This window comes from Lissotriton helveticus, chromosome 7 (assembly GCF_964261635.1).
Source record: "Lissotriton helveticus chromosome 7, aLisHel1.1, whole genome shotgun sequence".
Lineage (NCBI taxonomy): Eukaryota > Metazoa > Chordata > Amphibia > Caudata > Salamandridae > Lissotriton > Lissotriton helveticus.
Window position 1 is genome coordinate 690,753,898 of NC_136068.1, and position 25,674 is coordinate 690,779,571.

The 25,674-nt window shown below is 47.0% G+C and overlaps 1 protein-coding gene across 2 annotated transcripts in view; it reads left to right on the top strand.

Moving 5' to 3' along the window:
* Positions 1-25,674, top strand: part of CREBRF (CREB3 regulatory factor) — a 262,024-nt gene that overhangs the window by 164,578 nt on the left and 71,772 nt on the right. For both annotated transcript variants that reach the window (XM_078653016.1, XM_078653015.1), the window contains exon 6: positions 17,237-17,426. In XM_078653016.1, coding sequence (XP_078509142.1) covers positions 17,237-17,426 — 190 coding nt within the window. The remainder of the gene's footprint in view (positions 1-17,236; positions 17,427-25,674) is intronic.

Here is a 25,674-nt window from a genome sequence, read left to right on the forward strand (position 1 = left end):
GGCGTCGTCTGCGGCTCCGTGTCCGTCGGCGGCGTCGTGATCGCCGGGATGACGTCGTTGGAGTACTTAGACCTCGCGCGCTGACGTCAGTTCTTTTTTCCGCGCCAGCAAGCGCAGATCCGGGAAGAGCAGTACTCCAGTCAATTTTTGAGTAACTTTTTGATCTCTTTTGATCACTTGCGAGTCGACCCTCGACTCGCGGTGCCGCTAGGGATGCCTGGTTTTAAACCTTGCGAGGACTGTCACCGCCTGATGTCGGTACCTTTATTGCCTCGGGGCTGACTATGATGACAAGTTGTGCCCCGACTGCCGGGCCTTGACCTCGAAGGCTAGACGGGAGCGGTCCCGTAAGCTGCTCGCGTTCCGGCAGTCTGCTCCGTGCCGCTCAAGGTCCTGGTCGAGGAGGAAGTCGAGGGACCGGTCTCAGAGCCGCAGTCCTCGCCGAGCCACCACCACTTGTCGGGCTCAAAGTCCTCCGGTAAGTCGAGGCATTTGAAAAAGCAGTTGAGGAGGCGTCCTCGCTCTTCCGACTCCGCTCGCGCGAGGTGGCCGGGGGTTCGGGCAACACCACCCACGAGGCTCCGTCGGAGCAGCAGGTGCCTCGTCCAGCTCCATACCCGCCAGTCCCTGGGCTGCACGCGACACCGGAGGAGGTCAGCGCTTTCTTCACGGCCATGAGGTCACGCTTCCCTCCTTCGGAACCTGCTGAGGTGCTTTCGGGCCCGTGGGTCTGACTGGGAGCCCTAGCGGGTCGGCGGCCCCGGCGCCGTCAGGTGCTTCGGCGACGTCGGGTGCTTCAGCCCCGGCGCCGTCGACAACTCAGGTCCCGACGCCGCAGGGCTCCGCAGGATCCAGGCCTGGATCCGGGCCATCGCCAGTCGACCTTACGACTCCTCAGCTGGCGCCGACCCCAAGGGTGTCGCTCCCGGCGCCTTCTCCGGACGACGTCGACCCCAGTTTCAGTCCGGCGTCGGACCGGCACCGTCTCCGACGCCGGTGGGTGAGGTCTTCGACCCGGCTCCATCATTTTTACCTGATTATCAGGAGATGGATGACGAGGAGGACTGGGAGGGGTCTGAGGACCCTCTGGCACTGCAGTGCCAGTTGAGTCCGGACTGGGCAGAAGAGCGAACGGAGGCCAGTGGTCTGGACCCTTCGACAGACACTGGATTCGTCTCTCCTCCCTCCGTGGCTTCGGAGGAGGGGGCTGCTTACAGCGTGGTGTTGAACAAGGCGGCCAAGGCTTTGGCTCTTGAGCTCTCTGTCGCGGCCGTGAGGATGAACCTCCTCACTGAGGAGCTCAAACGCAGGCAAGCTCCTCGGAGCCTCTACTGCCATTTAACGAAGCCCTCACTGACGTTCTGCTGGGCACCTGGTCCAACCCCGCCACAGGCCTCCCTGTGGATCGGAATGTGGCCCGACGCCACCGCCCGGCTCAGGCCGACCCTAGCTTTGTGTCCGTGCACCCCACCCCCGGGAGCCTGGTGATCCAGGCCTCTACGTCCCAGACCGCATTCCCGAACGCTCCTCCGGCAGGGAATCCAAAAGGTATGATTAGTTTGGGAAGAAACTGTTCTCCTCTCTGAGTTTGGGGCTGTGGTCTGTCAACAACGCCTGCCTTTTGGGCAGTTACACCCACTCTCTGTGGGATATGGTTGCGGACGTGCTGCCACAGTGTCCGGAGGAGGCCCAGGCAAAGCTCGCCCAAGCCCTGGCGGAAGGGCGGGATGCAGCACGGTACTCCATTAGATGTGGACTTGACACCACGGACTCGCTGGGTAGAGCAATTGCAATGACGGTGGCGGATCGCCGCCACGCTTGGCTGAGGTCTGCCAACTTTTCGGGGGATGTCCAGGCCACGCTCATGGACATGCCCTTCGATTGCCGTAGCCTTTTTGGCGACAAAGCGGATAGTGCGCTGGAACGTTTCAAGGAGTCTAGGTCTACGGCAAAGTCCTTGGGCCTAGGCCAGCGCCAGCAAACTACCGCTTTTTGCCCCTTTCGTGGCCAAGGATAGGGCGCCCCCACACGTCCAGCCAGCCACAGGCCGCAGAACCAGTCTCAACATGGTCGTGGACGTGGTAACCGCCTTGGCGGTGCCGGGGGACAACGGCAAGGTCAGTCCACATCCGCTCCCGCAGCATCTGCCTCTAAGCCTTCCTAGTCCGGCATTTCAGGCCCATTCGACGCCAGTGGGGGGCAGGGTTCGCCATCACCTCCTCCACTGGCGCACCATCACGTCGGACAGGTTGGTGCTGCAAATCGTCCGAAGGGGCTACCCCCTCCCATTCGAGGCGACCCCTCCAGCCATGCCACCGCAGTACCACCGCATGTCGGGGGATCACTTGAAACTTCTGCAGGAGGAAGTTATGGCCCTCTTGGCCAAGGGGGCCATCAAGCGCGTTCCTGGGCCAGGAGGCTCTGCGCCTCTGGCAATGGCTGGAACACCAGGGCGTGACCCTGGTGGTTCAACACTTGGCAGGTTCCCTGAACACCAGGGCGGACGAACTCAGCCGCCGGAGCATGATGGATCACGAATGGCATCTGAACTCGGACGTGGTGCAAGGTCTCTTTCAGCAGTGGGGAGAGCCTTGGTTAGCTCTAGTCGCCACCGAAGAGAACGCGGAATGTTATCAGTTCTGCGCGTTGGAATTTCCAAGGCGGCACTCGATTGGCGACGCTTTTCGTCGCGAGTGGAGCTGTGGTCTGTTGTACGCCTTTCCGCCTAAACCACTTCTGCCCAGAGTACTGAAAAAGATCAGGCAAGACCGGGCCCAAGTCAGCATGTCAGTCGATCCCCCGATTCGTCTGCCTCTTCAGGAGGACCTTCTGTCGCAGCAGCAGGGGACGGTGAATGAATGAATGAATGAATGAAAACCATTTTGTATTGCGCGACTAAAACCCGAAGGCATCAAGGCGCCTACCAAAACAGATCAGGAAAAATAAGGCAAAGCACAACTACAAATATGTCCGCACAAAAAGACGAGTTTTCAGGGCATTTCTAAATAACGGAAGAGTGGGAAGAGACCTTAGTTCCAGTGGGAGGGCGTTCCACCACTTAGGTGCCAGGATGGAAAAGGCCTTACCACCCCATTTGGTTCTCCGAATGCGAGGGACTGATAAAAGGAGTCTGTTAGAGGAACGAAGGTTCCTAGAGGGACTATAACGGGACAAAATGGATCCAATTCCAGTAGGGCTACTTTTTGCTAAGGCCCTGTAGGTCAAACACATGGTCTTAAAAAATATACGGTCCTCTATGGGAAGCCAGTGAAGCAATTTTCTAGCAGAGGTAGCCGAAGTGCGCCAGTGTAGCTCCAGAACAAACCTGGCCGCTGCGTTCTGGACCACCTGCAAGCGCTGCAGCAGACCTTTATTCAGTCCCGCATATAGCGCATTGCAGTAGTCCAGCCGAGAGCCGATGAGGGCAACAGCAAGTTGTTTCCTTGCCTGCTGTGAAAGATAATGCCTAATCTTCCTCAGTATGTGAATGATACCCCAACAGGTAGATACAGTTCTGTTAACCTGTTGACACATACTGAGGGTGGAATCGATCACGACCCCAAGATTTTTGGCAGAAGGAGCAGGAACAGGACAAGCTCCCAATGAGTCCGGCCACCAATCGGCTGACCATACCTCCTCCTTTCCTCCAAACACCATCACCTCCGTCTTCTCCCCATTCAGTTTCAATGAATTATAGATCATCCATTGACCGACTGCCTCCATACAAGATCTAAAATTGGAGGCAGTCGAAGTAACTGACTGGGAGAGAGAGACGAGGATCTGCGTTTCATCCGCATAGGAGACTACCTCCATCCCAAAAGATCTAATCAGTCTGGCAAGTGGGGTCACATATATGTTAAACAGGGTCGGGCTTAACGCCGACCCCTGAGGGACCCCACATTGCACAGACAGGGATGGAGATAGGAATTTACCCAGCTTCACTCTTTGCTCTCGTTGATCGAGGAAAGAGGTGAGTAGCCCCAAAGCCGCCCCCTGGACCCCGATCTCCTTCAGGCGAGATGTTAAAACTGAGGGAGAAAGGGTGTCGAAGGCAGCCGTAAGGTCTAAAAGGATCAGGAGGGAGGTCTGTCCCCCATCAACTCGCGTGCGGATATTATCCGGCACTATGGTGAGGGCCAACTCGGTGCTATGTTTCCTCCTGAAGCCATGCTGGGAGTGGTCCAGACAGCCCGAGCTTTCCACAAAGGCAGCGAGATGTTTATTCAAGTGTGTTTCTAACATCTTCGCAGGAGCCGGGAGCAGTGAGATGGGGCGGAAGTTCTTTAATACCCCAGGGTCAAGAGAGGATTTCTTGAGTAAAGGTTTTACTACAGCATTTTTCCATTGAGAAGGAAAAATACCCTCCTTCATGGCCCTGTTCATGATGTCAACAAGGGGGGGCAGGAGGGATTCTCTACACTGCTTAAGGATCTTGAGCGGGCAAGCATCTAGAGGGGAGCCGGATTTGGTTTTGTTAAGGAGAATCTCTAAATCCTGTAAGGAGAGAGGAGGGAAGGATTCCAAACATCCCGGCGAGAATTTCTCCATAAGAACAGGATCCAAATCCACAGGGACTGGGGGCTCACTGGTAAGAGATATCTGCAACTCCAAGGCGGAATAAATATCCGAGATTTTTGTCTGGAAAAAGGAGGCTATACCATTACAGAGCTCCTGTGAGGCAATGACAGGATCCGGGGTCTGGAGGGTTATAAGGGAATCCACTATCCTAAAAAGCTCTTTTGGGGAGGAGAGTGAGGTGGTGAGGGCCGTGAAATATTCTTGTTTAACCCTTATTACTTCCATCTTATATTTCCTTATCAAGATCTTGTGGGCTTCCTTGTCCCTTAGATCCCAGCTAGTGTGCCATAGACGCTCCCGTCTCCTAACTTCCTGTCTAAGGAGTCTTAGATGCTCCGAGAACCACGGGGCTGATGGCCTTTTCCTATCTGAATAACGCTGAATAACGCAACCGAATGGGAGCCAGTTCTTCCGGTCCTCCAACCAAACCTGTCCAGTCTCCACCTACATGCGTGGAGATTGAGCGGCGGCAGTTGAGGCCATTTGACTTGCCTCCTGAAGTTTGCGATGTGATTCTGGCAGCCAGGCGTCCCTCCACAAAAACGGTATACGCCTGCAGGTGGAACAAATTTGTTATATGGTGCACAGCAAAGGCTGTGGATCCACTCTCTGCCCCCCTTTCAGAGGTTCTCCTCTTCCTTCTTTCTCTTGCCCAGCAGGGCTCTGCTCTGGGCACTCTCAAGGGCTACCTCTCGGCCCTTTCAGCCTTCTTAAGGCTTCCTGATCAGCCGTCTCTTTTCAAGTCCCTGTTGTAAATAGACTCTTGAAAGGCATCACGCACATGTTCCCTCCTGTTCCCTTCGTGATGCCTCAGTGGGACTTGAATCTTGTTCTAACGTATCTGATGTGCGCTCCTTTTGAGTCACTTCATAACTGTCCTCTTAGTCTTCTGACTCTTAAGACTGCATTCCTGGTTGCCATCACCTCTGCCAGGAAAGTGAGTGAGCTACAGGCTCTATCTTCTAAACCTCCTTTCCTCTCTGTCCATCCAGACAAGGTTGTTCTAAGGACTCGTCCTTCTTTCCTGCCCAAGGTGGTCACAGCCTTTCATATCAGGCAGTTCATCACCTTGCTCACCTTCTATCCGCCCCCGCATCCCTCGAAAGAGGAAGAAAGGCTCCACCGTCTGGACCCAAAACTTGCGCTCTCATTCTATCTGGACCGCACACGCCAGTTCCGGGTGGATGACCAGCTCTTTGTTGGTTACGTGGGTGCAAAGAAGGGACGGGCGGTGCACAAGCGGACAATCTCTCGGTGGGTCGTCTTGTGCATCAAGTTTTGCTACTCCTTCGCGAAAAAGGAGCCTCCTGTTGGGCTGCGCCCCCATTCCACTCGAGCCACGGCGGCTACTACTGCCCTGGGTCGGAGAGTCCCCTTGCAGGACATCTGCCAGGCAGCTACTTGGGCCTCGCTGCACACGTTTGCTAGACACTACTGCCTGGACAGCCAAGTCCGGAGAGATGGCTTTTTCGTGCCGTTCCGTTCTCCAGGACTTTCTGGTGTGATATTGGTTCGCAGATCCACCACCGGGGTAAGGAATCTAACACTAACCTGTTTCTTTCAGATGCACAAGTTACTTACCTTCGGTAACGATATAGCTGTAAGAAACAGTAGTTAGTGTTAGATTCCTTACCGTAACTTGTGCTTCTACCCGCTCTCTGGTAATATAACTTATGTAAGCTGGATGTATTGCACTTACGCCCCCCCCCCCCCGCTTTCTCTCTCCCAGGGGAAATATGTTTTTGTTTTTCTGGAGAGAGAGAAGCCCTCATTGTGGTTTGGTGGGGACTTAAGATTTGGGAATGTTTATTGGGAGATGGTTTCCACACAAACTGAGTCATTGCAGGTTTGGGCAGGGATTGAGAGAAATTGTGTATTCTGTACCTGTTTTGAATGCCAGTTTATCAAAGGGACATGGAAGATCTATCTTCCTCCCCAAATCATACCATCGACCATTTGATCACCTCTTTGATGCCCTGTGAAGACACCCTCACTGGCGAAGGACGTGGCCCTTAGGGGCCACGTGGGTTACTAACAACCACCTACTGTGCATTCCCAAGAATGATGAGTCGGTCAGACAGTAGAGAATGCAAATACTTAGTTTATTAGCAATACTCTGCAGAGGAGTCCATCATGACTTGCACCCTAAGATGTCTGTTGAGGGACTGGCCCCCAACAGCTTACAGTGGATAATAATCCCTCTCTTGAAGCCTCCAAACACGCCCACAATGGAAAAATACTTGCCTGGGCCGAACATGTACAAAGAGGCACAGTAGAATGAGCTAACACCTGCCAGATGGGTACACGTTATCAAGGCCTCATGGTCACGGTGCTGGATCTCCGCATCTCCTAGCGTAGTAGAAACTACACATTCAGATGAGTATGGCAGGGCAGAATGGCCTATTCATTAGCAAGTCAGGAAACAGCCTTGAGCAGCAGAGAGAATAATAAAGAGATGCAGTATTCTGTGGAGGCAAGCAACATGAGCAATGAGGCCTAACTCAGGCACAGTCTAAGCAGCCTAATAGGGATTACGAAAAGTAAAATGGAGCCACACCTGCTAACTGAAGCCTGCACGTTACGGGGATAACTCAGTGGGTTGCACAACGTTAACACAAATGTCTACTTAGCCACGCACTGCTAACCTAATGTAGCGTGAAACGAATGCATTGCAGGAGTGGGGATTTCAAACCGAACACTGGCTGGAGATGAAACTCTACTCTTAATTTCAAGAAAGAAATCAACTGTTAAACCAGGAAACTCTTAACTGGAGATTTAAAATAAATGCTAGAGCGCAAGTACTTGACTGAGACAGCTATTGAAATGTGATTAAAATAACTCAATTGGACTTCAGCTGCCTTTTGTCTTGAGAGTACTGATCCAGCATGCTCAGTATGCCATCAAAACCTGTGAAAGATGTTTGCGGTTATAGGAAGCATTGAGCATGTCTGTCTGTGCAAAAAGACTCCAATCATAACAAGCATTTTCAATTCAATAGGTCTCGCATTTGCGAGCGTTTAAGCTATTGGCATTGAAAATGACAATGCCTTTTATTTATGTGTTTTTAAAAGGAGCACATACATAAAAGGCATTTTTGTTTTTAATGCCAAGAGTTCAAACTCTCGCAAATGCGAGGCTACTATAATGGTAGCCTCGCCCATTTTTGTAGACGGCTGCTCGCATATTGAGGTCATCGTGAGCAGCGTCTAAACAAAGGGATGTGGCCACCATTATAGTAAAAGCACGTACGGTGCTTTCACCCAAAAGGTAAAACAAATTAAAAGTAATTTCAAAAGCTTTGTAGCGCAGCTGCTAAAGTGAAAGTGGCCCGGGTTGGTAATTAAATAGGCGCGGCCGCTAAAATCAATGCAGACTGCACGTATATTAATTAATTAATTAAATAAGCACTGCCGCTATAAAGCGGACAGTGCCGTAATTCGAATAAAATATATTACAATTTAAAACAAAGCTGGCAGGTGCTCCGATGCCGTGGGTGGAATAGGGGAAGAGCATTAAAGAAAATAGTGCTTCCCAACTTAGAAAGTGTACCATGTAACAACCGAAGTAAAAGGGCCAGTTCATGTGGGAGATTACAAGTGAAGGTCAAGTCGGTACTAAGGAGGGACTAACAAGCCTATGTACGAATCAGAAGCCAGAATTTACGAAGGACAATGACATAAGCCAATGACAAATATGGGTGGGAAGTGGGCGGGGCTTCAAGAGCATACTCCAATACAGCATGCCTAGCAGAACGAGCAGGGCATGTTCACTGCCCTTAGGCTCGTCCTCAAAATGGAACACAAGGTTAGACACTAGGTTACAGACTGCAGTCTAGTGAAGTGGCATGTATATGCTTTAAATGCACTGATACAACCAACTGATACAACTACAGCACAGAATCAGCGCTCCTCTCCGTGACTGATAACATCAAGATGTCACAGGATAGAGGAGGATCAATGATTCTGGTGCTGTTAGACCTGTCGGCAGCCTTTGATACTGTGTCTCATGAGATTCTTCTCGGCCGATTGCAGAGGGTGGGTATTGGAGGATTGGCACTGTCCTGGTTGGAGAGTTTTCTCTCCGGCCGCTCACAATCTGTTAGCATGGGACCCTATCGTTCCACCTCGAGGGTACTCACTAAGGGGGTGCCACAGGGCTCATGTCTAAGCCCCACATTATTTAATGTGTATGTGGCCCCCCTTGCAGCGATTGTGAGAAGGTTTGGGTTCACACCAGTGTCATATGCTGATGACACCCAGCTGCTCTTCCCTTTCAATTCTCTTACGCCCGATGTGAAGAACAAATTTGCCGAGGGCATGAGAGCAGTGTCCCACTGGATGGCTACCAACTGCCTCCAGTGTAACGTCGGGAAGACCGAGGTAATGCTATTTGGGAAAGCTAGCATGCTCTGGTCTCCCGACTGGTGGCCTTTAGATCTTGGCCCCGTCCCATGCCCAAAGCCAATTGTTAAGAACTTGGGGGTAAAACTGGATCAGAACTTGAGTTTAAAGGAACATGCTAACTATGTTACAGGAGCCTGTTTTAGAACAATTGGCCAGTTAAGGCGAATTTTCCCTATGCTGCCTGACAATCACAAGAAGACCCTTGTACAGGCACTGGTGATAAGTCGCCTAGACTACTGTAACGGCCTCCTCATATCAGCAAATGAGGAGGCGTTAAATCGTTTGCAGGTGGTCCAAAATACGGCGGCCAGATTAATTCTAAATGTTCCCGCAAGGACTCCGTCCAAACCTCTGTTAAGTCACCTTCATTGGTTGCCCATACGACAACGTGTCACATTTAAAATTTGCTGCCTAGTGCACAAACGTCTTTATGGGCAAGGCCCCAGATATCTGGCACAAAAATTTCAGATATACAAACCTGAACGCTTATTACGTTCTAGCAACCAATGTCTACTGGAAATCCCCACTGTAAAAAAAGTCAGACAAGGTGGACGTGCCCTATCATTTATAGGCCCAACCATGTGGAATAAACTTCCATCTGACCTAAGACACAACGACAACCATCTATGTTTTAGGAAGGCCTTAAAAACTCTTCTGTTTCAGATAGCATAACCCTTCCTGTGGTTTTCCGCAGAGACAATATACTTTAGAACTTTTGCGAGCAAAGCGCGGAGATACCTCATGGGTCGATTCTAGCGCGATATAAGCAATTAAATAAAATAAATAAATAAATTGAACATAATAAGATGCAGTGGTTGCTGGAGGTCTTGTTATGTAATGGTAGATAGAGTTGTGGAGCATGCTATCACCTAAAAGGGTATATTGACGCTGTGCAGGTATGAGTCTAGCGGAACCTAGGGCCTATTGGGACTACTTAAAAAGCCACATCTTCAGCTTCTTGTGGATTTCAAGAAGTAACAAGGCGATATGTGTAACGGTATGTAATTCCACACAGGAGCAATGCACAAGAAAGCTCAACCTTCGGATCTGTTTTCCCGTATGCGTGATATGTGTGCAAGTTGGAGTTTGGCAGAGTGGAAGTGTCTGGAAGGTTTGTGAAGCAGGCATGATTGTTATGCTTGCCCAGTGTTATATGGTGCATTGAGAGTGTGGGTGAAGAGTTTGAATTGTGCATTGTTGTGTCTGGGGAGGTAGGCCTTCAAGTGATTATTTGGGGATGTTGTAAAACAAAATTGTGGGTCTCTACAATAAGTAGTTTAAAATAAAACTAGGTTGCACTATGGGTTGGAAAGTATATGGTCAAACATGTGGTTATTGCTACACATGCTTTGCCCACTCCTGCTATTTAGTGTTGGGCTCAGATGTGTGCAAGTTGTTTTTCTTCAAAGAAGTATTCCGAGTCATGAGGTTCAGCGACTCCTCCTCTTGCTGGTAATGCGTATTAGTTACTCCATTGTTAGATTGTTTTGTTTCCATCATTGGTGGTTTGGACGTATGCTCCAGTTCAAGTCAGTTGTCGGTACACTTTTCAAATCCTAAGGGGTAACTTCTTACCGTCAGTACAGTTTCCGAATGGGTATCCCATTTTCCTTTTCGAGTCAATGATTCCAGATGCCCCCAGGTGATGCTCGTATCGATCTCGTCCCCTCGTGAAGCCTCGCCCTCCGGAGCTTTCTTTGCTCAGGACTTCTGATTGGCTCCATACCATGTCATGAAGATGATAGAACGACCGCCTTTTAGATATTGCCCTTGATGGCACTCAAAATGTCCACGGACCGATGTCCATAAGCTCTGTAACCTTTGCCTTTCGCCCGGGCATAATGCGCTTGCTTGCGACGCTTGCCGCTCCTGCAGATTGAACAAGACGCTCTGTGACCATTGGGCCTGATGCTTTGAGATGTGGCTTCGGAGCGGCGTAGAATCGGTGGACCTCTTAGGCACTAAAGAGTTTCAAGAATATCACGCCAAGGCGTTCGTTGCCAACAAGGAGGCTGACTCAACAGAGGAAAGCACCAGCTCTGACCCAGAGATTGAAGACCTTCCAGCAGCTCAACAGATTGTGATTACAGACCCTTACCCTCCTCAATACTGCTTGCAGGCCGAGCAGGCCTTCACAAAAGGCCGCACAGCCACCCTGCAACACTAGCGGCTGACCATCGGCCCACCACTGACCTTGGGCCTTGGTCTGCACTGACCATTGACTTCAGCCACCGCACCCAGCTGTCGCTCGGCACTGAAAAAACACTCCAAGCCAGCTGGCTTGGCACTGACTGCGACCGGCTTGACATCAAGCCACCGGAGCCGAAACCATCGACACCGAAATCATCTGCTCGCAAAATACCATTGGGCTTCAAGCCTTCGATGCTGAAGTAAAGTACCACCACAGTTGGCGACTTTATTTCGGCCACTCCTCCATCACATCCAAGAGGCTATTGACGCTCGACAGACACATTTGGCAATCCATTCCATTATTACAAAAGGGGACTTCTAGGCAATTTAAGATATAAAGGATGCCTATTTCTATATACCAATTCATCCTACACACAGGAAATACCTCGGATTTCTCTTTCAAGGGAAACGCCATCAGTTCACAGTCCTTCCCTTCAGGATTACCACTGCACCAAAATATGAATGTCTTCCCATATCTAGACTGGCTAATCAAATCAAACAACTTCAAACTTTGCAACAAAACACTCCAAAAACCATACATTTACTACATCCAATAGGATTTACCATCAACCTTAAAAAGTAATCTACTACCAGCAGTTACTCAGTTGTACCTAGAGGCTATTCTCAACACAAACTTAGCGTTAGCATTCCCAAACACAGACGGAATACACAAGAGAGTAACATTAATTCAGCAGCTTCACTAACAGGTTGGGGAGCACATCTCCATAACCTCACTATACCGGTAATGAGATTTCAAACACCAGAATCTCCATATCAATCACCTAGAGCTGTAAGCTGTTCATCTAGCAATCAAAGCCTTCCTATCTCACTTACAACACCAAGTTGTTTTAATTCGAACAGGCAATATGGCAACTATGTATTTACAAAAACGTGAGGACTCACTCTCCAATTATGTCACTTGGCACAGAAAATATGGAGATTGGCAATACACCTGTCCTAACCACGTTGGTCCACTTCGCAGTCGATAGAACAGACTCTATTCAAATTCTGCTCTCGGTGCCACGCTAAGTGTCTGCGCACCGACAAGCATGAAGTATGCACCTTGTGCTTGTCTCCAGAGCACAACGAACAGGACTGGGACGCCTGCAGATCGTTCTAATCGAAGAAATGCTTTGTGTTAGTCTGGCTCTATGTCACGAAATGCAGAGTCAAAACGTTGAATACATGCCAGACCTCTTCGGTGAAGGATCTTGGCACGAATTCGACGCACAAGGGGCCGAGGAAGAAAAAGAAGAACTTGCCTGCATTCCAGAATCAGACTCCGTGAAGGAAGAAGACTTGCAACAAGGTCAACATCCTGTGAGGGTGTTCGGTACTCTTGACCCAAACTCCAACACAGCCGAAACAAAAGGCTTCGGTCCCACCCCCGCCTTCGGGCCACGGTCGGCACAGACAAGATGTTTGACACCCCGCCCTCTGGCTCGGCACCGAAACAAGTCACTAAGCCTTCCGGTTAGGGGTCGAGTCGGCCAAAGTCTGGCACAGAGCCAAAACCTTCAGGCTCGAAGCTGAAAACCGATTCGGAGCCAAAATCATTGACATAAAAAACAAAGCCTGCTTCTGCGCCGAAACCTAATACTGTTTCTCCGAAGCTGCTGGATCTGATTTTCGATGCCCCAACACCCAAATCTGACCCTAAACAAAAGGAACTTTACACTAAATCTCCCCGTGCCTAACAAAAATGAATGTGTCCTCATGTAATGCAACTGGTGCTATATAAAGCGTCTGATACCCGATACCTTTGGGTAAAGTTCGCGCTATATAAAACTCCGTGAAAAGAAAATCCATTTTCAGATGGGCCAGATCCTCGCCTGCCTACCTGGAACTACCATGCAGCTACTAAAAAGGCAACTTTCTTTCCAAGAGACCCTGGATCTAGCCTCAACTGCTAAACAGAGGCAAAGGTTGGACAAGCTCTCGAGTCCACTACCTGCTCCTCCATCACCTACACAGGCCAAACGGGACTCGCCGTCCCCTCACTCTTCTCATGGAGACTCCTTTTCCACATAGCCACAGGAGTCACCACTTCCATACAATCGGAACATAGGCAGGGGCACTACTACAATTTCCCCACAACCATCCCCTTGGGACACTTATGACTCTGAGCCCCCAGCCAACACCGACCCTGATCTTTACCCAGTTCAACCCCCCGATGATTCCTCCACATAGGAGGAACTCCTCACCAGAGCAGTGGCCAACCATAAAGTTTCCCTCCATTTTGATCCAATAGAAGAGGATTTTGTATTTGAGACCCTCTCCTCCACACAACACACTACAAAATACAAAATACCTCCCTATGCTGAAAGGTATGTTGCTTGGGTAAGTCATCCGCCAGTTGATAAAAAGTATAAGGCATTCCCCTCAGATTCACCTTATATTCAAGGTCTGTTTCTTCCAGACTCTCTTGTGGGTCACACGGTGCAGAAGAGGGCTACCTTCCAAATAACTAGAGATGCCCCTGTGCTGGATAAAGAAAGTAAAAGACTAGATGTAGTGGGGAAAAGAGTTGCGGTGCAGTCTGCTAACTACTGGCGTTTTGCCAGTTTTTTAGGTCTCTTGGGCAGATACAACAGAGCCACTTGGCATGAAATGGAGAAACTGCTTCAGTTCCTCCCCAAAAAACACAAGGAAAGAGGACTGGAGTTGGTTTCTGAATGGAAATTAATTTCCCAAACTACTATACAATATGCCCTTGACGCTGTCAACACTGCTGCTTAGTCATCAGCTGAAGCCTCCTTCTCGGCTGCCATGCATGTCTTTGTATTTCAGGGTTCAAACCAGAGGTACAGAAGAATTTTCCAGCCCTTCCTTTTGATGGTCAACATCTTTTCGTGCCCTAGGTGAACTCTATCCTTGTAAAGTTGAAAAAGGATACTGAAACAGCTTCAGCAATGGGTGTACTTCAGACTCCCACTTTTAGAGGTTCCTTTTGCCTTCTGTGGATACTTGTAACAAAACTCCCCTGAAGCCTCTACGGAGTACAATCATCCACAGGTCCTGTCACCCTCAGGTAGAGGTTTCTCCAGAGACACCTATTGGGGTAATAGATCCAGAGTAGAGGTAAGGGTTGCTCCTCAAAAGTAACCCTTGCTACAGTCACCAAACCCTGGCTTTCCCCCTCCTGCCCCCAATCACATAATACTTGTCAGGACTGTTTGCAAGGGCTTCTCCCGACTTGGCAGAATATCACCTCCGACTAGTGGGTGCTTGACCTCATACAGCATGGTTACTGTCTGGAGCTAACTTTCACACCACCAACCATACCACCCCGCATACACACACCAAAGCACGTAAAACTTCTGTAAGAAGAGATGCAATCGCTCCTTCACAAAGGAGCCATCAAGCCGGTACCACCTCAACACCAAGGCTCATGAGTGTACTCCCTGTACTTCAGAATTCCCAAAAAGGATAGTCTCTCAGCCCATTCTAGAGCTAAGTCCCCTCATCAAATACATCCTCTCACAAACATTTTCATATGGTCACCCTTCAGGATGTCATACCTCTTCTAAAGCTTGGTGACTTTATGACCACTTTTGCCCTGAAAGACTAGTAATTCCACATACCAAAATACCCAGCGCATCAGAGCTACCCCAGGTTTGTAGTCAGCGGCAAACACTAGAAGTTCAAGGTACTCCCATTCGGGGTCACTGCAACTCCCTGAGTGTTCCCACAGTGGATGGCACACACCTGCGTCGGGAGGACATTCATGTCTTCTCTTATCCGGACGACTGGCTCATGAAAAGTGCCACCTGTCAACTATACCGTAAACACATTCAGACTACTATACATCTTCTACATGAGTTTGGGTTGACCATCAATGTCACAAAATCCCACCTCCAAACACTGGCAAATTCAGCCCAACTTAAAAGCAATCCTCAACTTAAAACTTGGGGTTGCCAACCCCAACCCTGCACATATAGTCTTTTCAGACACTCAATCCGCTTTCCTAGGCATGATGGCTTCCTGCATTGCAATAGTGCCTCATGCAAGACTACAAATGCATCCGTTGCAGGAATGCCTGGAGCAGCACTGGCCCAAGTGGAGAGTCAGTGGGACAATATAAAGTTGATCAGCCGCCGTGCTTCTTAGTCCCTGCAGTGGTGGAACAACAAAAACCTGTTTCAGGGCAACCCTTTTCACGACTCAGCTCTGCAGGACACTATAACAACTGACTCCTCCCTTTTTGGGTTGGGAGCACATTTGCACAACGCAACTGTCCAAGACCACTAGGAACCCAAACACCAGGGACTTCGCATCAATTACTTAGAACTCATAGCGGTTCACCTTGAATTGGAAGGCTTACCTTCACGATCTGGGGGACAAAGTCGTCCTTATCCAGACAGGCAACACCACAGCCATGTTTTATCTTCAAAAATAGGAGGGGACTCTGTCACCACAGCTCTCTCACCACGCCCAGCACATCTGATGATGGCTGTCTATCACAAAATCTACCTACTAGTAGAGTACCTTCCGGGGGTGGACAACAACTTTTCCTACCTCCTTGGCAGGATATGGCAACAAGTCCACGAGTGAGAACTCCACTGCATGTCCTCCACAAGAACTTCCAGCAATGGGGTTTTTCTCAGATAGACCTGTTCGCAACCGCAGAAAATGCTCCATTATGGGACCTCAATATCATCCTCACTACACTCATGAGTCCCTCTTTGAACCTCTCCACTCTTGCCCGCTTTGATTCCTCTCCTGGAAGGTGGCTCTTCTGGTTGCTATTACTTCCCTTCGGCTTGTAGGTGAGCTTCAGGCATTAACCCTAGAAGAACCTTTCTTTCAAGTACAGAAGGACAGAGTTGTCCTCCTCACAAAACCTAAATTTCTTCCTTAGATGGTTTCTAGGTTCCATCTAACCAAACCATGAAACTCTATTTTGTTTCTTTTAACCAGACTATGTAGCATAAAGGGCACACTCTGGATGTCAAACAAGCCCTCATATATTATAAAGAGAGGATAAAACTTTCCAGAAGGACTTAACAAATACCTGTCACTTTCTCAAAACCTCCACCCGATAGGCCCTCTCCAAATCAGGCATTGCCAGATGGATAGTCAAGTGCATCCGAACCTGCTATGCTAAAGCAAAGAGAACCATATATAGCCCTCCTAAAGCCCACTCCACTCTAAAACAAAATTAGCCTCCATTGCCTTCCTGGTAATATTCCAGTAGCTGACAAATGCCACACAGCTACCTATTCCACTCCACAATCCTTTACAAAACACTACTGTGTAGATCTACTAGCCCACCAACAGGCCGAGGTTGGCCAGGCAGTACTCAATACACTTTTTCAAACTACTGCAACACCCACAAGTTAGCTGCTGTTACAATCTATGCCAGCATGTGTATCTACAGCCACACATGCCTCAAACTGAAAATGTTACTCACCCAGTAGACATCTGTTTGGTGCTTGTAGTGCTGTAGATTCACATGCGCCTCCCCGGACACCTGTGGACGTTGCAGTCACCTTTTTATCTCGCTGTCCTTTTTGCTTGGACATCTCTCTTTACATCCCTTCGCCTCTAGTTCCATCCTGACATGCTTTACAGGGAAAATTATCTAACGATGGAGTTGATGCCCATGCTCATTACCAGCAAGAGGAGGAGTCACCTAACCTCGTGACTCAAATGACTTCTAAGAAGAAAAACACATCCGGGGCCAACACTAAATTCAGGAGTATGCACAGCGTGTGAATCTAAAGCACTAAATGCCACGAACAGATGTATACTGGGTAAGTAATATTTTCCTTACTCTGCATATTCCTCTTTTATTTTCTTTTATTGTCTAGTTGGGCTTTTCAGTATATTTAAAACTGGAAAGGTGTTGTCTTGGGAAAGGCAGATGATGGAGTTTTGAACTACTTCTTGTTTACAAACCATGTCGTCTTGAGCAAAACATATTGATCTTCTTCAGTTCTGTTTCTGACATTACAAGAGGCTTTAGTAGTATCCATGACCAATACATTTGAATTCAAATTTTCCAATTTATATTCTAAAGTGCTTTAAAATGCAAATTGATGTTGCTTATCTTCAAATTATAGGAAAATATGCAGTGAAGAAGTCTCGAAGGACAGACGTGGAAGATCTCACACCGAATCCCAGAAAGCTGCTCCAAATAGGCAATGAGCTAAGAAAACTCAACAAGGTGATCAGTGACCTGACGCCCGTCAGTGAACTTCCTCTCACCGCAAGGCCAAGGTCCAGAAAGGAGAAGAACAAGCTAGCTTCCAGGTGAATGCACAATAATCAATGTGGTTAAAGTTTTACCAGTATATATTCAAGACTGTTCTGGAAGACCTAATTTCCAGAATGCCAGCAAATTATACAAAAGAAATGCAGAGAATAACTTGAAAGGCTCCCCATCTGAGTCTAAGGGCTTGATTAAGATTTTGGCGAATGGGATACTCTGTCACAAATGTAACGGATATCCCGTCACCCGTATTACAACTCCATTTTATCCTGTGGAACTTAAAATACTGTGGACGCGATATCCATTACGTTTGTGACGGAGGATTTCATCCGCCAAGATCATAGTCTGGCCCTAAGAACCTGACGAAATAATTTAGAAACTGTTCCTTTTTATTTTATCCGTTTTGGTTGTTGTTTTTTTTTTTTACTTACACATCAATATGAAAAGTAAGGCTTATCCCAGAGGGCAAAAAAAGTTTAGACTATAAAAGAAAGATTGTCTTGATTTAACTGGGAAGTATTTTTAGGTTGGTCATTTTTCCAACTACATTTTCAGATCAGCATCTGTGTTGAGTGGTACATGATAATTCCATGGAATCGGTAGATCTCCATTGTCCTGCCCAAACTTCAGAAATTGGAACTCGTTGCCTATTGGTTATCGGCTGACAAAAGCAAATATCATATTAGGTCACCCACCATTTTGAATCTGAAGATGACGTGAAAGAAGTGCAGATCATGGAGAATGGAAATAATTTGCTAAAAAGCTGGAATCTGATGCTAGCATACCTGACTGATGTACAATACGATTAGTTGGACAACACAGTTTACCCATCTTCAGCACATTTGTCAGATGGTTGGTTCCTTTACATTTGTCTCTTAGTTACAAATGTGATGAAGATCATTCCAGGGGATCAAACATTATATCAGGAATCAAAACACTTTTAGAGTGTATATGAAATTCTAATTTTTATTCTTTCTTTCCACTACAGCTCAAACTAAAACAGATTTACACCAGATTTGATCTGAAGACAAAACATTTGGCAGAATAGGTTTTAGTTGGTGGACTGTTCAGTATTTTTGTGGTTGTTGATGATTAAAATTCATAAGGCCACACTCAGAGTTTATTTTATGTATGTCTGCACTTTTGAGATTAGCTAATCTGATTTTGTCCAAATTTGGACATTTTTATGAAGCCTGATTGGTTAGCATCATTCACATTGCAGTACTCGCCACAAACCATGTTGTATCCACAGTTGTTGAAAAAGGTATACTGAACAGCTGTGCAGTAAATTGCTTGGGTGGACTGGCGCAACCCTTGACCTCTATGGGCTCTTGGGAAAATGATGACACACTTCAGGTTGCTGTAAAATGTCCTCGGTCCCAAAACCAAAGTTGTGCATTTGGTCTGGTAACAACCACTGATTTCATATTTGGTGTCTGGACATCAAAGGAGCACAAGGTGATCACATGTTGTCAGTGGACATCCTGTGACTCCTGCATAACTACCATGGCCTCCATATGGAGTGAGCGACTCTTTCCCGTTGCACTAACAATTGAGATTGCTCTACATACTTTTATGTTGGTGCTCTTTAGCCATCTCCTTTGTGGGGACCCATCCTTGTAGTCGTTGCAACAGAAGTTGCTTCTATTGCTGTTAATTTCATAGCTTTGTACATCGGTTCTATGAACCCATGCAAACATTGTAATGTAGTTTACCGTATGTCTGCCTGTACACATGCCCTAACCAGCTTCTTTTTTTGCAAAAAATTGTGGCTCAAAACCTGATTTTCTCAAACTCTGTACATTTATAAGATAGACCCTGTCCTGATTCCCATTTATCTTCCAGGGTCTTTATTTCCTTCTTTTTTTCCTCCCCCTCATCATTTTCCTTCAGAAAAGCAGATCGGGTAGCTTTAACACTATCACAGCCCGATTGATGGGTGTTTGGTGCGTGTATGTGTGTGTGTTTGTGTGTGTGTATATATATATTATATATATATATATATATATATATATATATATATATATATATATATATATATATATCTCTCTCTCTCTCTCTCTCTCTCTCTCTCTCTCTCTCTCTCTCTCTCTCTCTCTCTCTCTCTCTCTCTCTCTCTCTCTCTCTCTCTCTCTCTCTCTCTCTCTCTCTCTCTCTCATATATATATATATATATATATATATATATATATATATATATATATATATATATATATATATATATATATATATATATATATATATATATATATATTATATATATATATATATATATATATATATATATATATATATATATATACACACACACACACACACAGATATATAGGTTTGAGGCATGTGAGTTTTAGATCACATGTTTTGCATACTCCTGCCATCTGGTGTTGGGTCCGGATGTTTGCAAGTTGTTTTTCTTCGAGGTAAGGTGACTCCTCCTTTTGGTGATAGTGTGCATGGGCATCCACTCCATTGCTAGATTGTTTTTGCCACAGTCTGGGTTGGACGTGTATTGCTGTGCTTCAGTTCAAAACCGTTCTTCGGGTTCCACTCTACCCACGTCGGTATCGTATCGAACGAATATTTCACTTCTCCGCGTATCATATCGGTCTAGGAAAATCTCCATTTCGATCGGAAAGCTTCAGAAAGGCGGTTGTGCCTAACCGCGTTGGTGCACCTCGCAGTCAATGGAACGTACTCCATTCAAATCCTGTCCTCTGTGCCACACAATGTATCCGCACTACGACTCACACAAGTGTGCAACTTGTGCTTATCTCCGGAGCACAACAAACAGGACTCAGACGCAGGCAGATCGGTTCGATAGAAGAAAAGCCAAAACATCGAATACACGCCGGATATCTTCGGTGAAGGGATCCGAGCAAGAAGACAGGAAGAACAGGAAGAACTTGTATCCATTCCAGAATCGTACTCCGTGATGGAAGAAGACCTACCACAAGGTTAACGTCAGTGAGTATCGAACACCCCTTCCCCAAAATCACAACTCAGACCAAGCAAAAGGCTTGGGTTCCACCCCCGCCTTCGGGCTACCGTTGGCACTGAGAAGATGTTTCTGAAGCCCCGTCTACCGGCTCAGCTCCGAAACACGTAGCTAAGCCTTCCCCTTCGGCCAAAGTCAAGCACCTAGCCAAAACCTTCAGGATCAAAGCGGAAAACTGCTTTGGAGCCGAAACTCTTGACACCGAAATCAATGACTGCTTCGAAACCGAAATCTTCTGCGCTGAAAAGTAATTCCGACCCGTTTCCAGAGTCCCCGGTGCCGAAACCGAAACATGTTCCTCCGAAGCTGGAAGATCGGATTTTCGACTTTCCACCACCCAAACTGGACCCAAAACAAAAGGAAATTTATATTAATCCCAATGCAGGACATGTTCTTACTAAGCCGCCTCAGAAGCGCAAAGCTGAGTCCGAGAACACACATTATCACATTCCTTTGAAGAGGAAGAATGTCGGTACTAACCCCACTCCTCCGCCTCTTTCACCACATTCCCCTACACCACCTTCCCCACCATTACAACATTTACTTGTTACACCAACTAACTCTTCACCACCACAACCTGATGGTGGTGATGGAGATGGAGGGGGATAATATTTTACTGGTAGATCCCTGGAAAGACTGCAACACTGATTCACCTACAGACAATGACCCAGACATTTACCCTGCAAAGCCTTCCCATCCTGACAACAGTGTAGGATATCTAGAATTACTTGCTAGAGCTGCAGAATATCATGGGGTACAATTACACTAGGAATCCCTAGAGGAAGATTTCTTATTTGAAACGCTCAGTAACACACAAAGGTCTAGTCAGACTCTCCCTATGCTCAAAGGCATGAAGAGACATGCCGATGATACATTCAAAGATCCTGTTTGTGCTTGTATTCTCACCCCCAGAATAGACTAAAAATACAAGCCTGCTCCGTCTGATCCAGCTTTTATTAAAGGACAGTTACCACTAGACTCTGGTCAGCTCTATTGCCCGTAAACGGGCCAATTCACAAACTTTGGGGGATGCCCCCTCCAGAAAAAGAGCCAAAATTGTTAGACGCCTCTGTTAAAAGAGTAGCCGCCCAAGCAGCGAATCATTGGCGCATTGCCAACACACAGACCCTACTAACCAGGCATGATAGAGCACGTTTGGACGAAATGGAGCAATTACTCCAGTATTTCCCAGATGAGCACAAGGCTAAAGCTCAAGATTTAGTGCAAGAAGGAAAGCTCATCTCCAATTCATCTGTTAGGTGTGCTTTAGATGCTGCTGACACTGCAGCTAGTGTGTATCTGAGGAGGCATGAATAGTTGAGGATTTCTGGTTTTAGACCTGAAGTCCAGCAATCCACTTTAAATACTCCATTTGACAAAGAGCATCTCTTCGGGCCCAAAGTAGATAAGTCATTCGATAAAATGAAGAAAGATACGGAAGTGGCTAAGTCAATGGGAGCGCTACAGTCTTATTCTAATCATGGCTCCTTTTGTTGCTCCTTCTATCGTGGGGGTTTCAAGACCACATCCTCAGACAATACGGCTGCTTCCTACAAAGGCAACAATCAGTTGAGTAGAGGAGGGTACAGAGGTAACAACAGAAAAGGTAGCGGCAAAGGTTCCACACCACTTAATTCCCCCTACCCTAACAAGCAGTGGCTTGCATGCACCCCCCCCCCCCGATCATTCAACACCTGTCGGGGATGTCTTCTACAATTCATCCCCATTCGGCAATCCATAACCACAGACAAATGGGTGTTAAGGAATTATCCATCATGGTTATTGCCTGGAGCTTACCAAAAATCCTCCTAACATTCCACCCCACTGTCACAAAATGTCACCTGAACATTTACATCTGCTCAAACAGCAAGTCCGGTCTCTCTTGGTAAAAGGTGCCATAGAGACTGTACCGTTGCAGTATCAAGGGTCAGGCATGTGCTCCCTGTATTTTCTAATTCCCAAAAAGGACAGCTCCTTGAGACTGATTCTGGACCTCAGAGAACTAAATCACTACATACTGTCAGAGCATTTCCATATGGTGACACTTCAACAAGTTCTCCCGCGTAAAGGGCGCATATTTCCACATTTCAATTCATCCCGTTAAGATCCAATACTTCTTACTGTTTGGCGTGTCAACTGCTCCCAGGGTATTTAACAAATGCCTGGCAGTAGTTGCAGCTCATCTCAGCCAGCAGTCATTAAAGCAACACTTACCAAAAGTGTATCCAACACACTCAAGCCACAATTAATTTATTACACCAAATAGGGTTTACAGTGAACACGTTGAAGTCTCATCTACAGCCTTCCAACACACAAACCTATCTGGGAGCCACCCTAGACACTCAAAGAGCTCTAGCCTCTCCCAATGCTGCCAGAATTCTCAGTATTCAGTCCCTTCTCACTCAGTTTCCGCCCAACCAATCATTACCAGCAAGAGTATTCATGCAACTGTTAGGAATGGTGGCGTCTTGCATCGTAATTGTTCCCCACGCAAGACTTCACATGCGTCCCCTTCAAGAATGCTTAGAAAGTCAGTGGAACCAGTTGCAGGGTCAGTTGACCGATCTAGTGTTCGTAGATGGCCACACTCCTCTCTCTCTCTGCAATGGTGGACTCCACAAAGTATATGCAAAGGGACGCTTTTAATCAACTCTGTTCCACAGATAATGCTAACAGCAGACTCCACGCTCACAGGTTGAGGTACTCACCTACACAATCACGCAATCCAAGGGTTGTGGAGTCTAAAGTACAAGAGTCTCTATATAAATTACCTAGAGCTACTAGCAGTGTTTCTAGCGCTCAAAAGCTTTTCAAATTCACCTCATAGGCAAAGCTCTCCTAGACCGCACAGACTTGACAGCTATGTATTCTATACAGAAACGAGGGGGGGGGGGGGGCACACTTTCTCCAACTGTCACGCCTAGCACAAGCCATTTGGAAATGGGCTATGCACCACAAGGTTAATCTCCTGGCAGAACATCTTCCAAGAGTAAACAATCAGATTGCAGACCTTCTCAGCAGACAAAGACAGCAAATCCATGAAGGGGAACTTCATCCCCAAATTTTCCTCCCCTACTTTCAGGAATGGGGATTTCCTCACATAGACGGGTTCGCCACAGCTCCAAACGCAAAATGCCCAAGCTTTGCCTCCAGGCTCCCACACCTGCTCTCCAAAGGCAATGCCCTATGGATGAACTGGTCAGGGATATTTGCCTACTCTTTTCACCTCTCCCACTGATTCCATTGGTAGTTCGAAAGCTCAGACAAACATCCCTCAAACAAATTTTCATAGCTCCCACATGGGCACTTCAACCTTGGTTCACCACCCTGCTGGAGCTCTCAGTAGTTCCACACCAAAAGCTGCATCTCAACTCCAGTCTCCTTACTCAGAGCCAAGGAGAAATCATCCATCCAAATCCCAAAGAACTCAACCTGGCGATTTGGCTCCTGAAGTCATTGAGGTTGGTTATTTACAGTTACCACCAGACTGTATGAATATCCTAAAAGAGGCTAGAAAACCTACTACTAGGGCATGTTATGCAGCAAAATGGAAATGGTTTGTTATCTATTACAACAATAACAATATCAATCCTCTTGATGCTTCTGTGCAAAACATAATCTGTTATCGGTTACATTTACAGCAAATCAGGACTAGCCTATACATACATTTGCTTACATCTAGCAGCAGAAGCTGCATACTTACAAAACAGACAACATTTCTCTCTATTCATAGTACCAGTGATTAAAGCCTTTATGGAAGGACTAAAAAGTGTGATACCACCAAGAGTTCCACCTGCACCAGTATGGAAGTTAAACATAGTCCTTACAAGGCTAATGGGTCCACCTTTAGAACCAATGCACAGGTGTCAATTACAATTCCTCTCATGGAAGGTTGCTTTTTAAAAGCACTTCACTAAGGAGAGTTGGTGAACTTCAGGCATTACCAATACAAAAGCTTTTCTTTCAGCTTCACAAAGACAGAGTATTTCTTCGAACCAATCCCAAATTTCTTTTTAATATAGTTTCAAAACAATTTTGAAAAACAAACCAACATTTTGTTTCTTTTTTGCTACCACACAAAGGCAATCCCATATCTAAATCAGGCTTGGCAAGATGGATCGTGAAATGTATCCAGACATTATGTGAAAGTGAAAAGAACTTTCCACTCACAAAATAGGGACTACTATGGCCTTTCTAGGGATTATTCCTCTAGCTGACATCTGTAAGGCAGCAACATGGTCTACACCACTCACATTCATCAAGCACTATTGTTTAGATGTCTTTGCAAGGCAACAAGCTAATGTAGGCCAGGCAGTACTTAAAACACTTTTTCAGACAACTGCAATGGCTACAGGTTAGCCACTGCTTTGGGAGTATACTTCTGTATAGTCTATGCAAAGCATGTGATCTACAGCTCACGCCTCGAACGGATAATGTTACTTACCCAGTAAGCATCTGTTCTTGGCATTTAACGCTGTAGATTCACATGCGCCCACCCACCTCCATAGTCTTTGCAGTTTCTTACTTTACATACATATGCATGAGCATCTCTATACTATATTTACTCCATTCTCACCGTCTGCGGGAGAACAATCTAACAATGGAGTTGATGCCCATGCGCACTATCACTGAAAGGAGGAGTCAACTCGTGACTGGAAAGACTTCTACGAAGATAAACCACTTGCAAACCTCCGGACCCAACCTTAGATGGCAGGAATATGCAAAGCATGTGAATCTACAGCTCTAAATGTCAAGAACAGATGCTTACTGGGTAAGTAACACTGTGTGTGTGTGTTGTGTGTGTTTTTGTTTGTTTGTTTGTTTCAGCTCCCGTCTTGAAAGTTTCGGGGTGATTCGTCAAGGGGGGGGGGGGGGCGAGAAAAAAGGGGGTCCCAAAACGTGTTTTCTCCATGTTAATTTACGTAGAAACTTTATAGGACTACCCCATCTGTTGTGAATAAGGTGAGGAACATGTCCTTTTGAGAAAAAGACACCGATGCGGCCCGAGGAACAAAAAAGAAAGAAGGGCGCAGAAGTATTCTAATATGAACATTATAAGCCGAAATAAAGAACAAGAATGATGTGGAATCAACAAGCACTTAGCTGTAATTGTATCGTACTCAATGAACTTCCACACGTCTTGTAAGTGGGACTACAATTCCCAACATGCCTAGCACCAGTCTTAAGGCACGGCGGAATCAAGGCAGGCTGGGAGTCATTGCCACCTGATGAAGACGGAAGTTAGAAACGCGTAGTGGCATGTCATAGACTCATAGCTTGCTGTAAAGAATAAA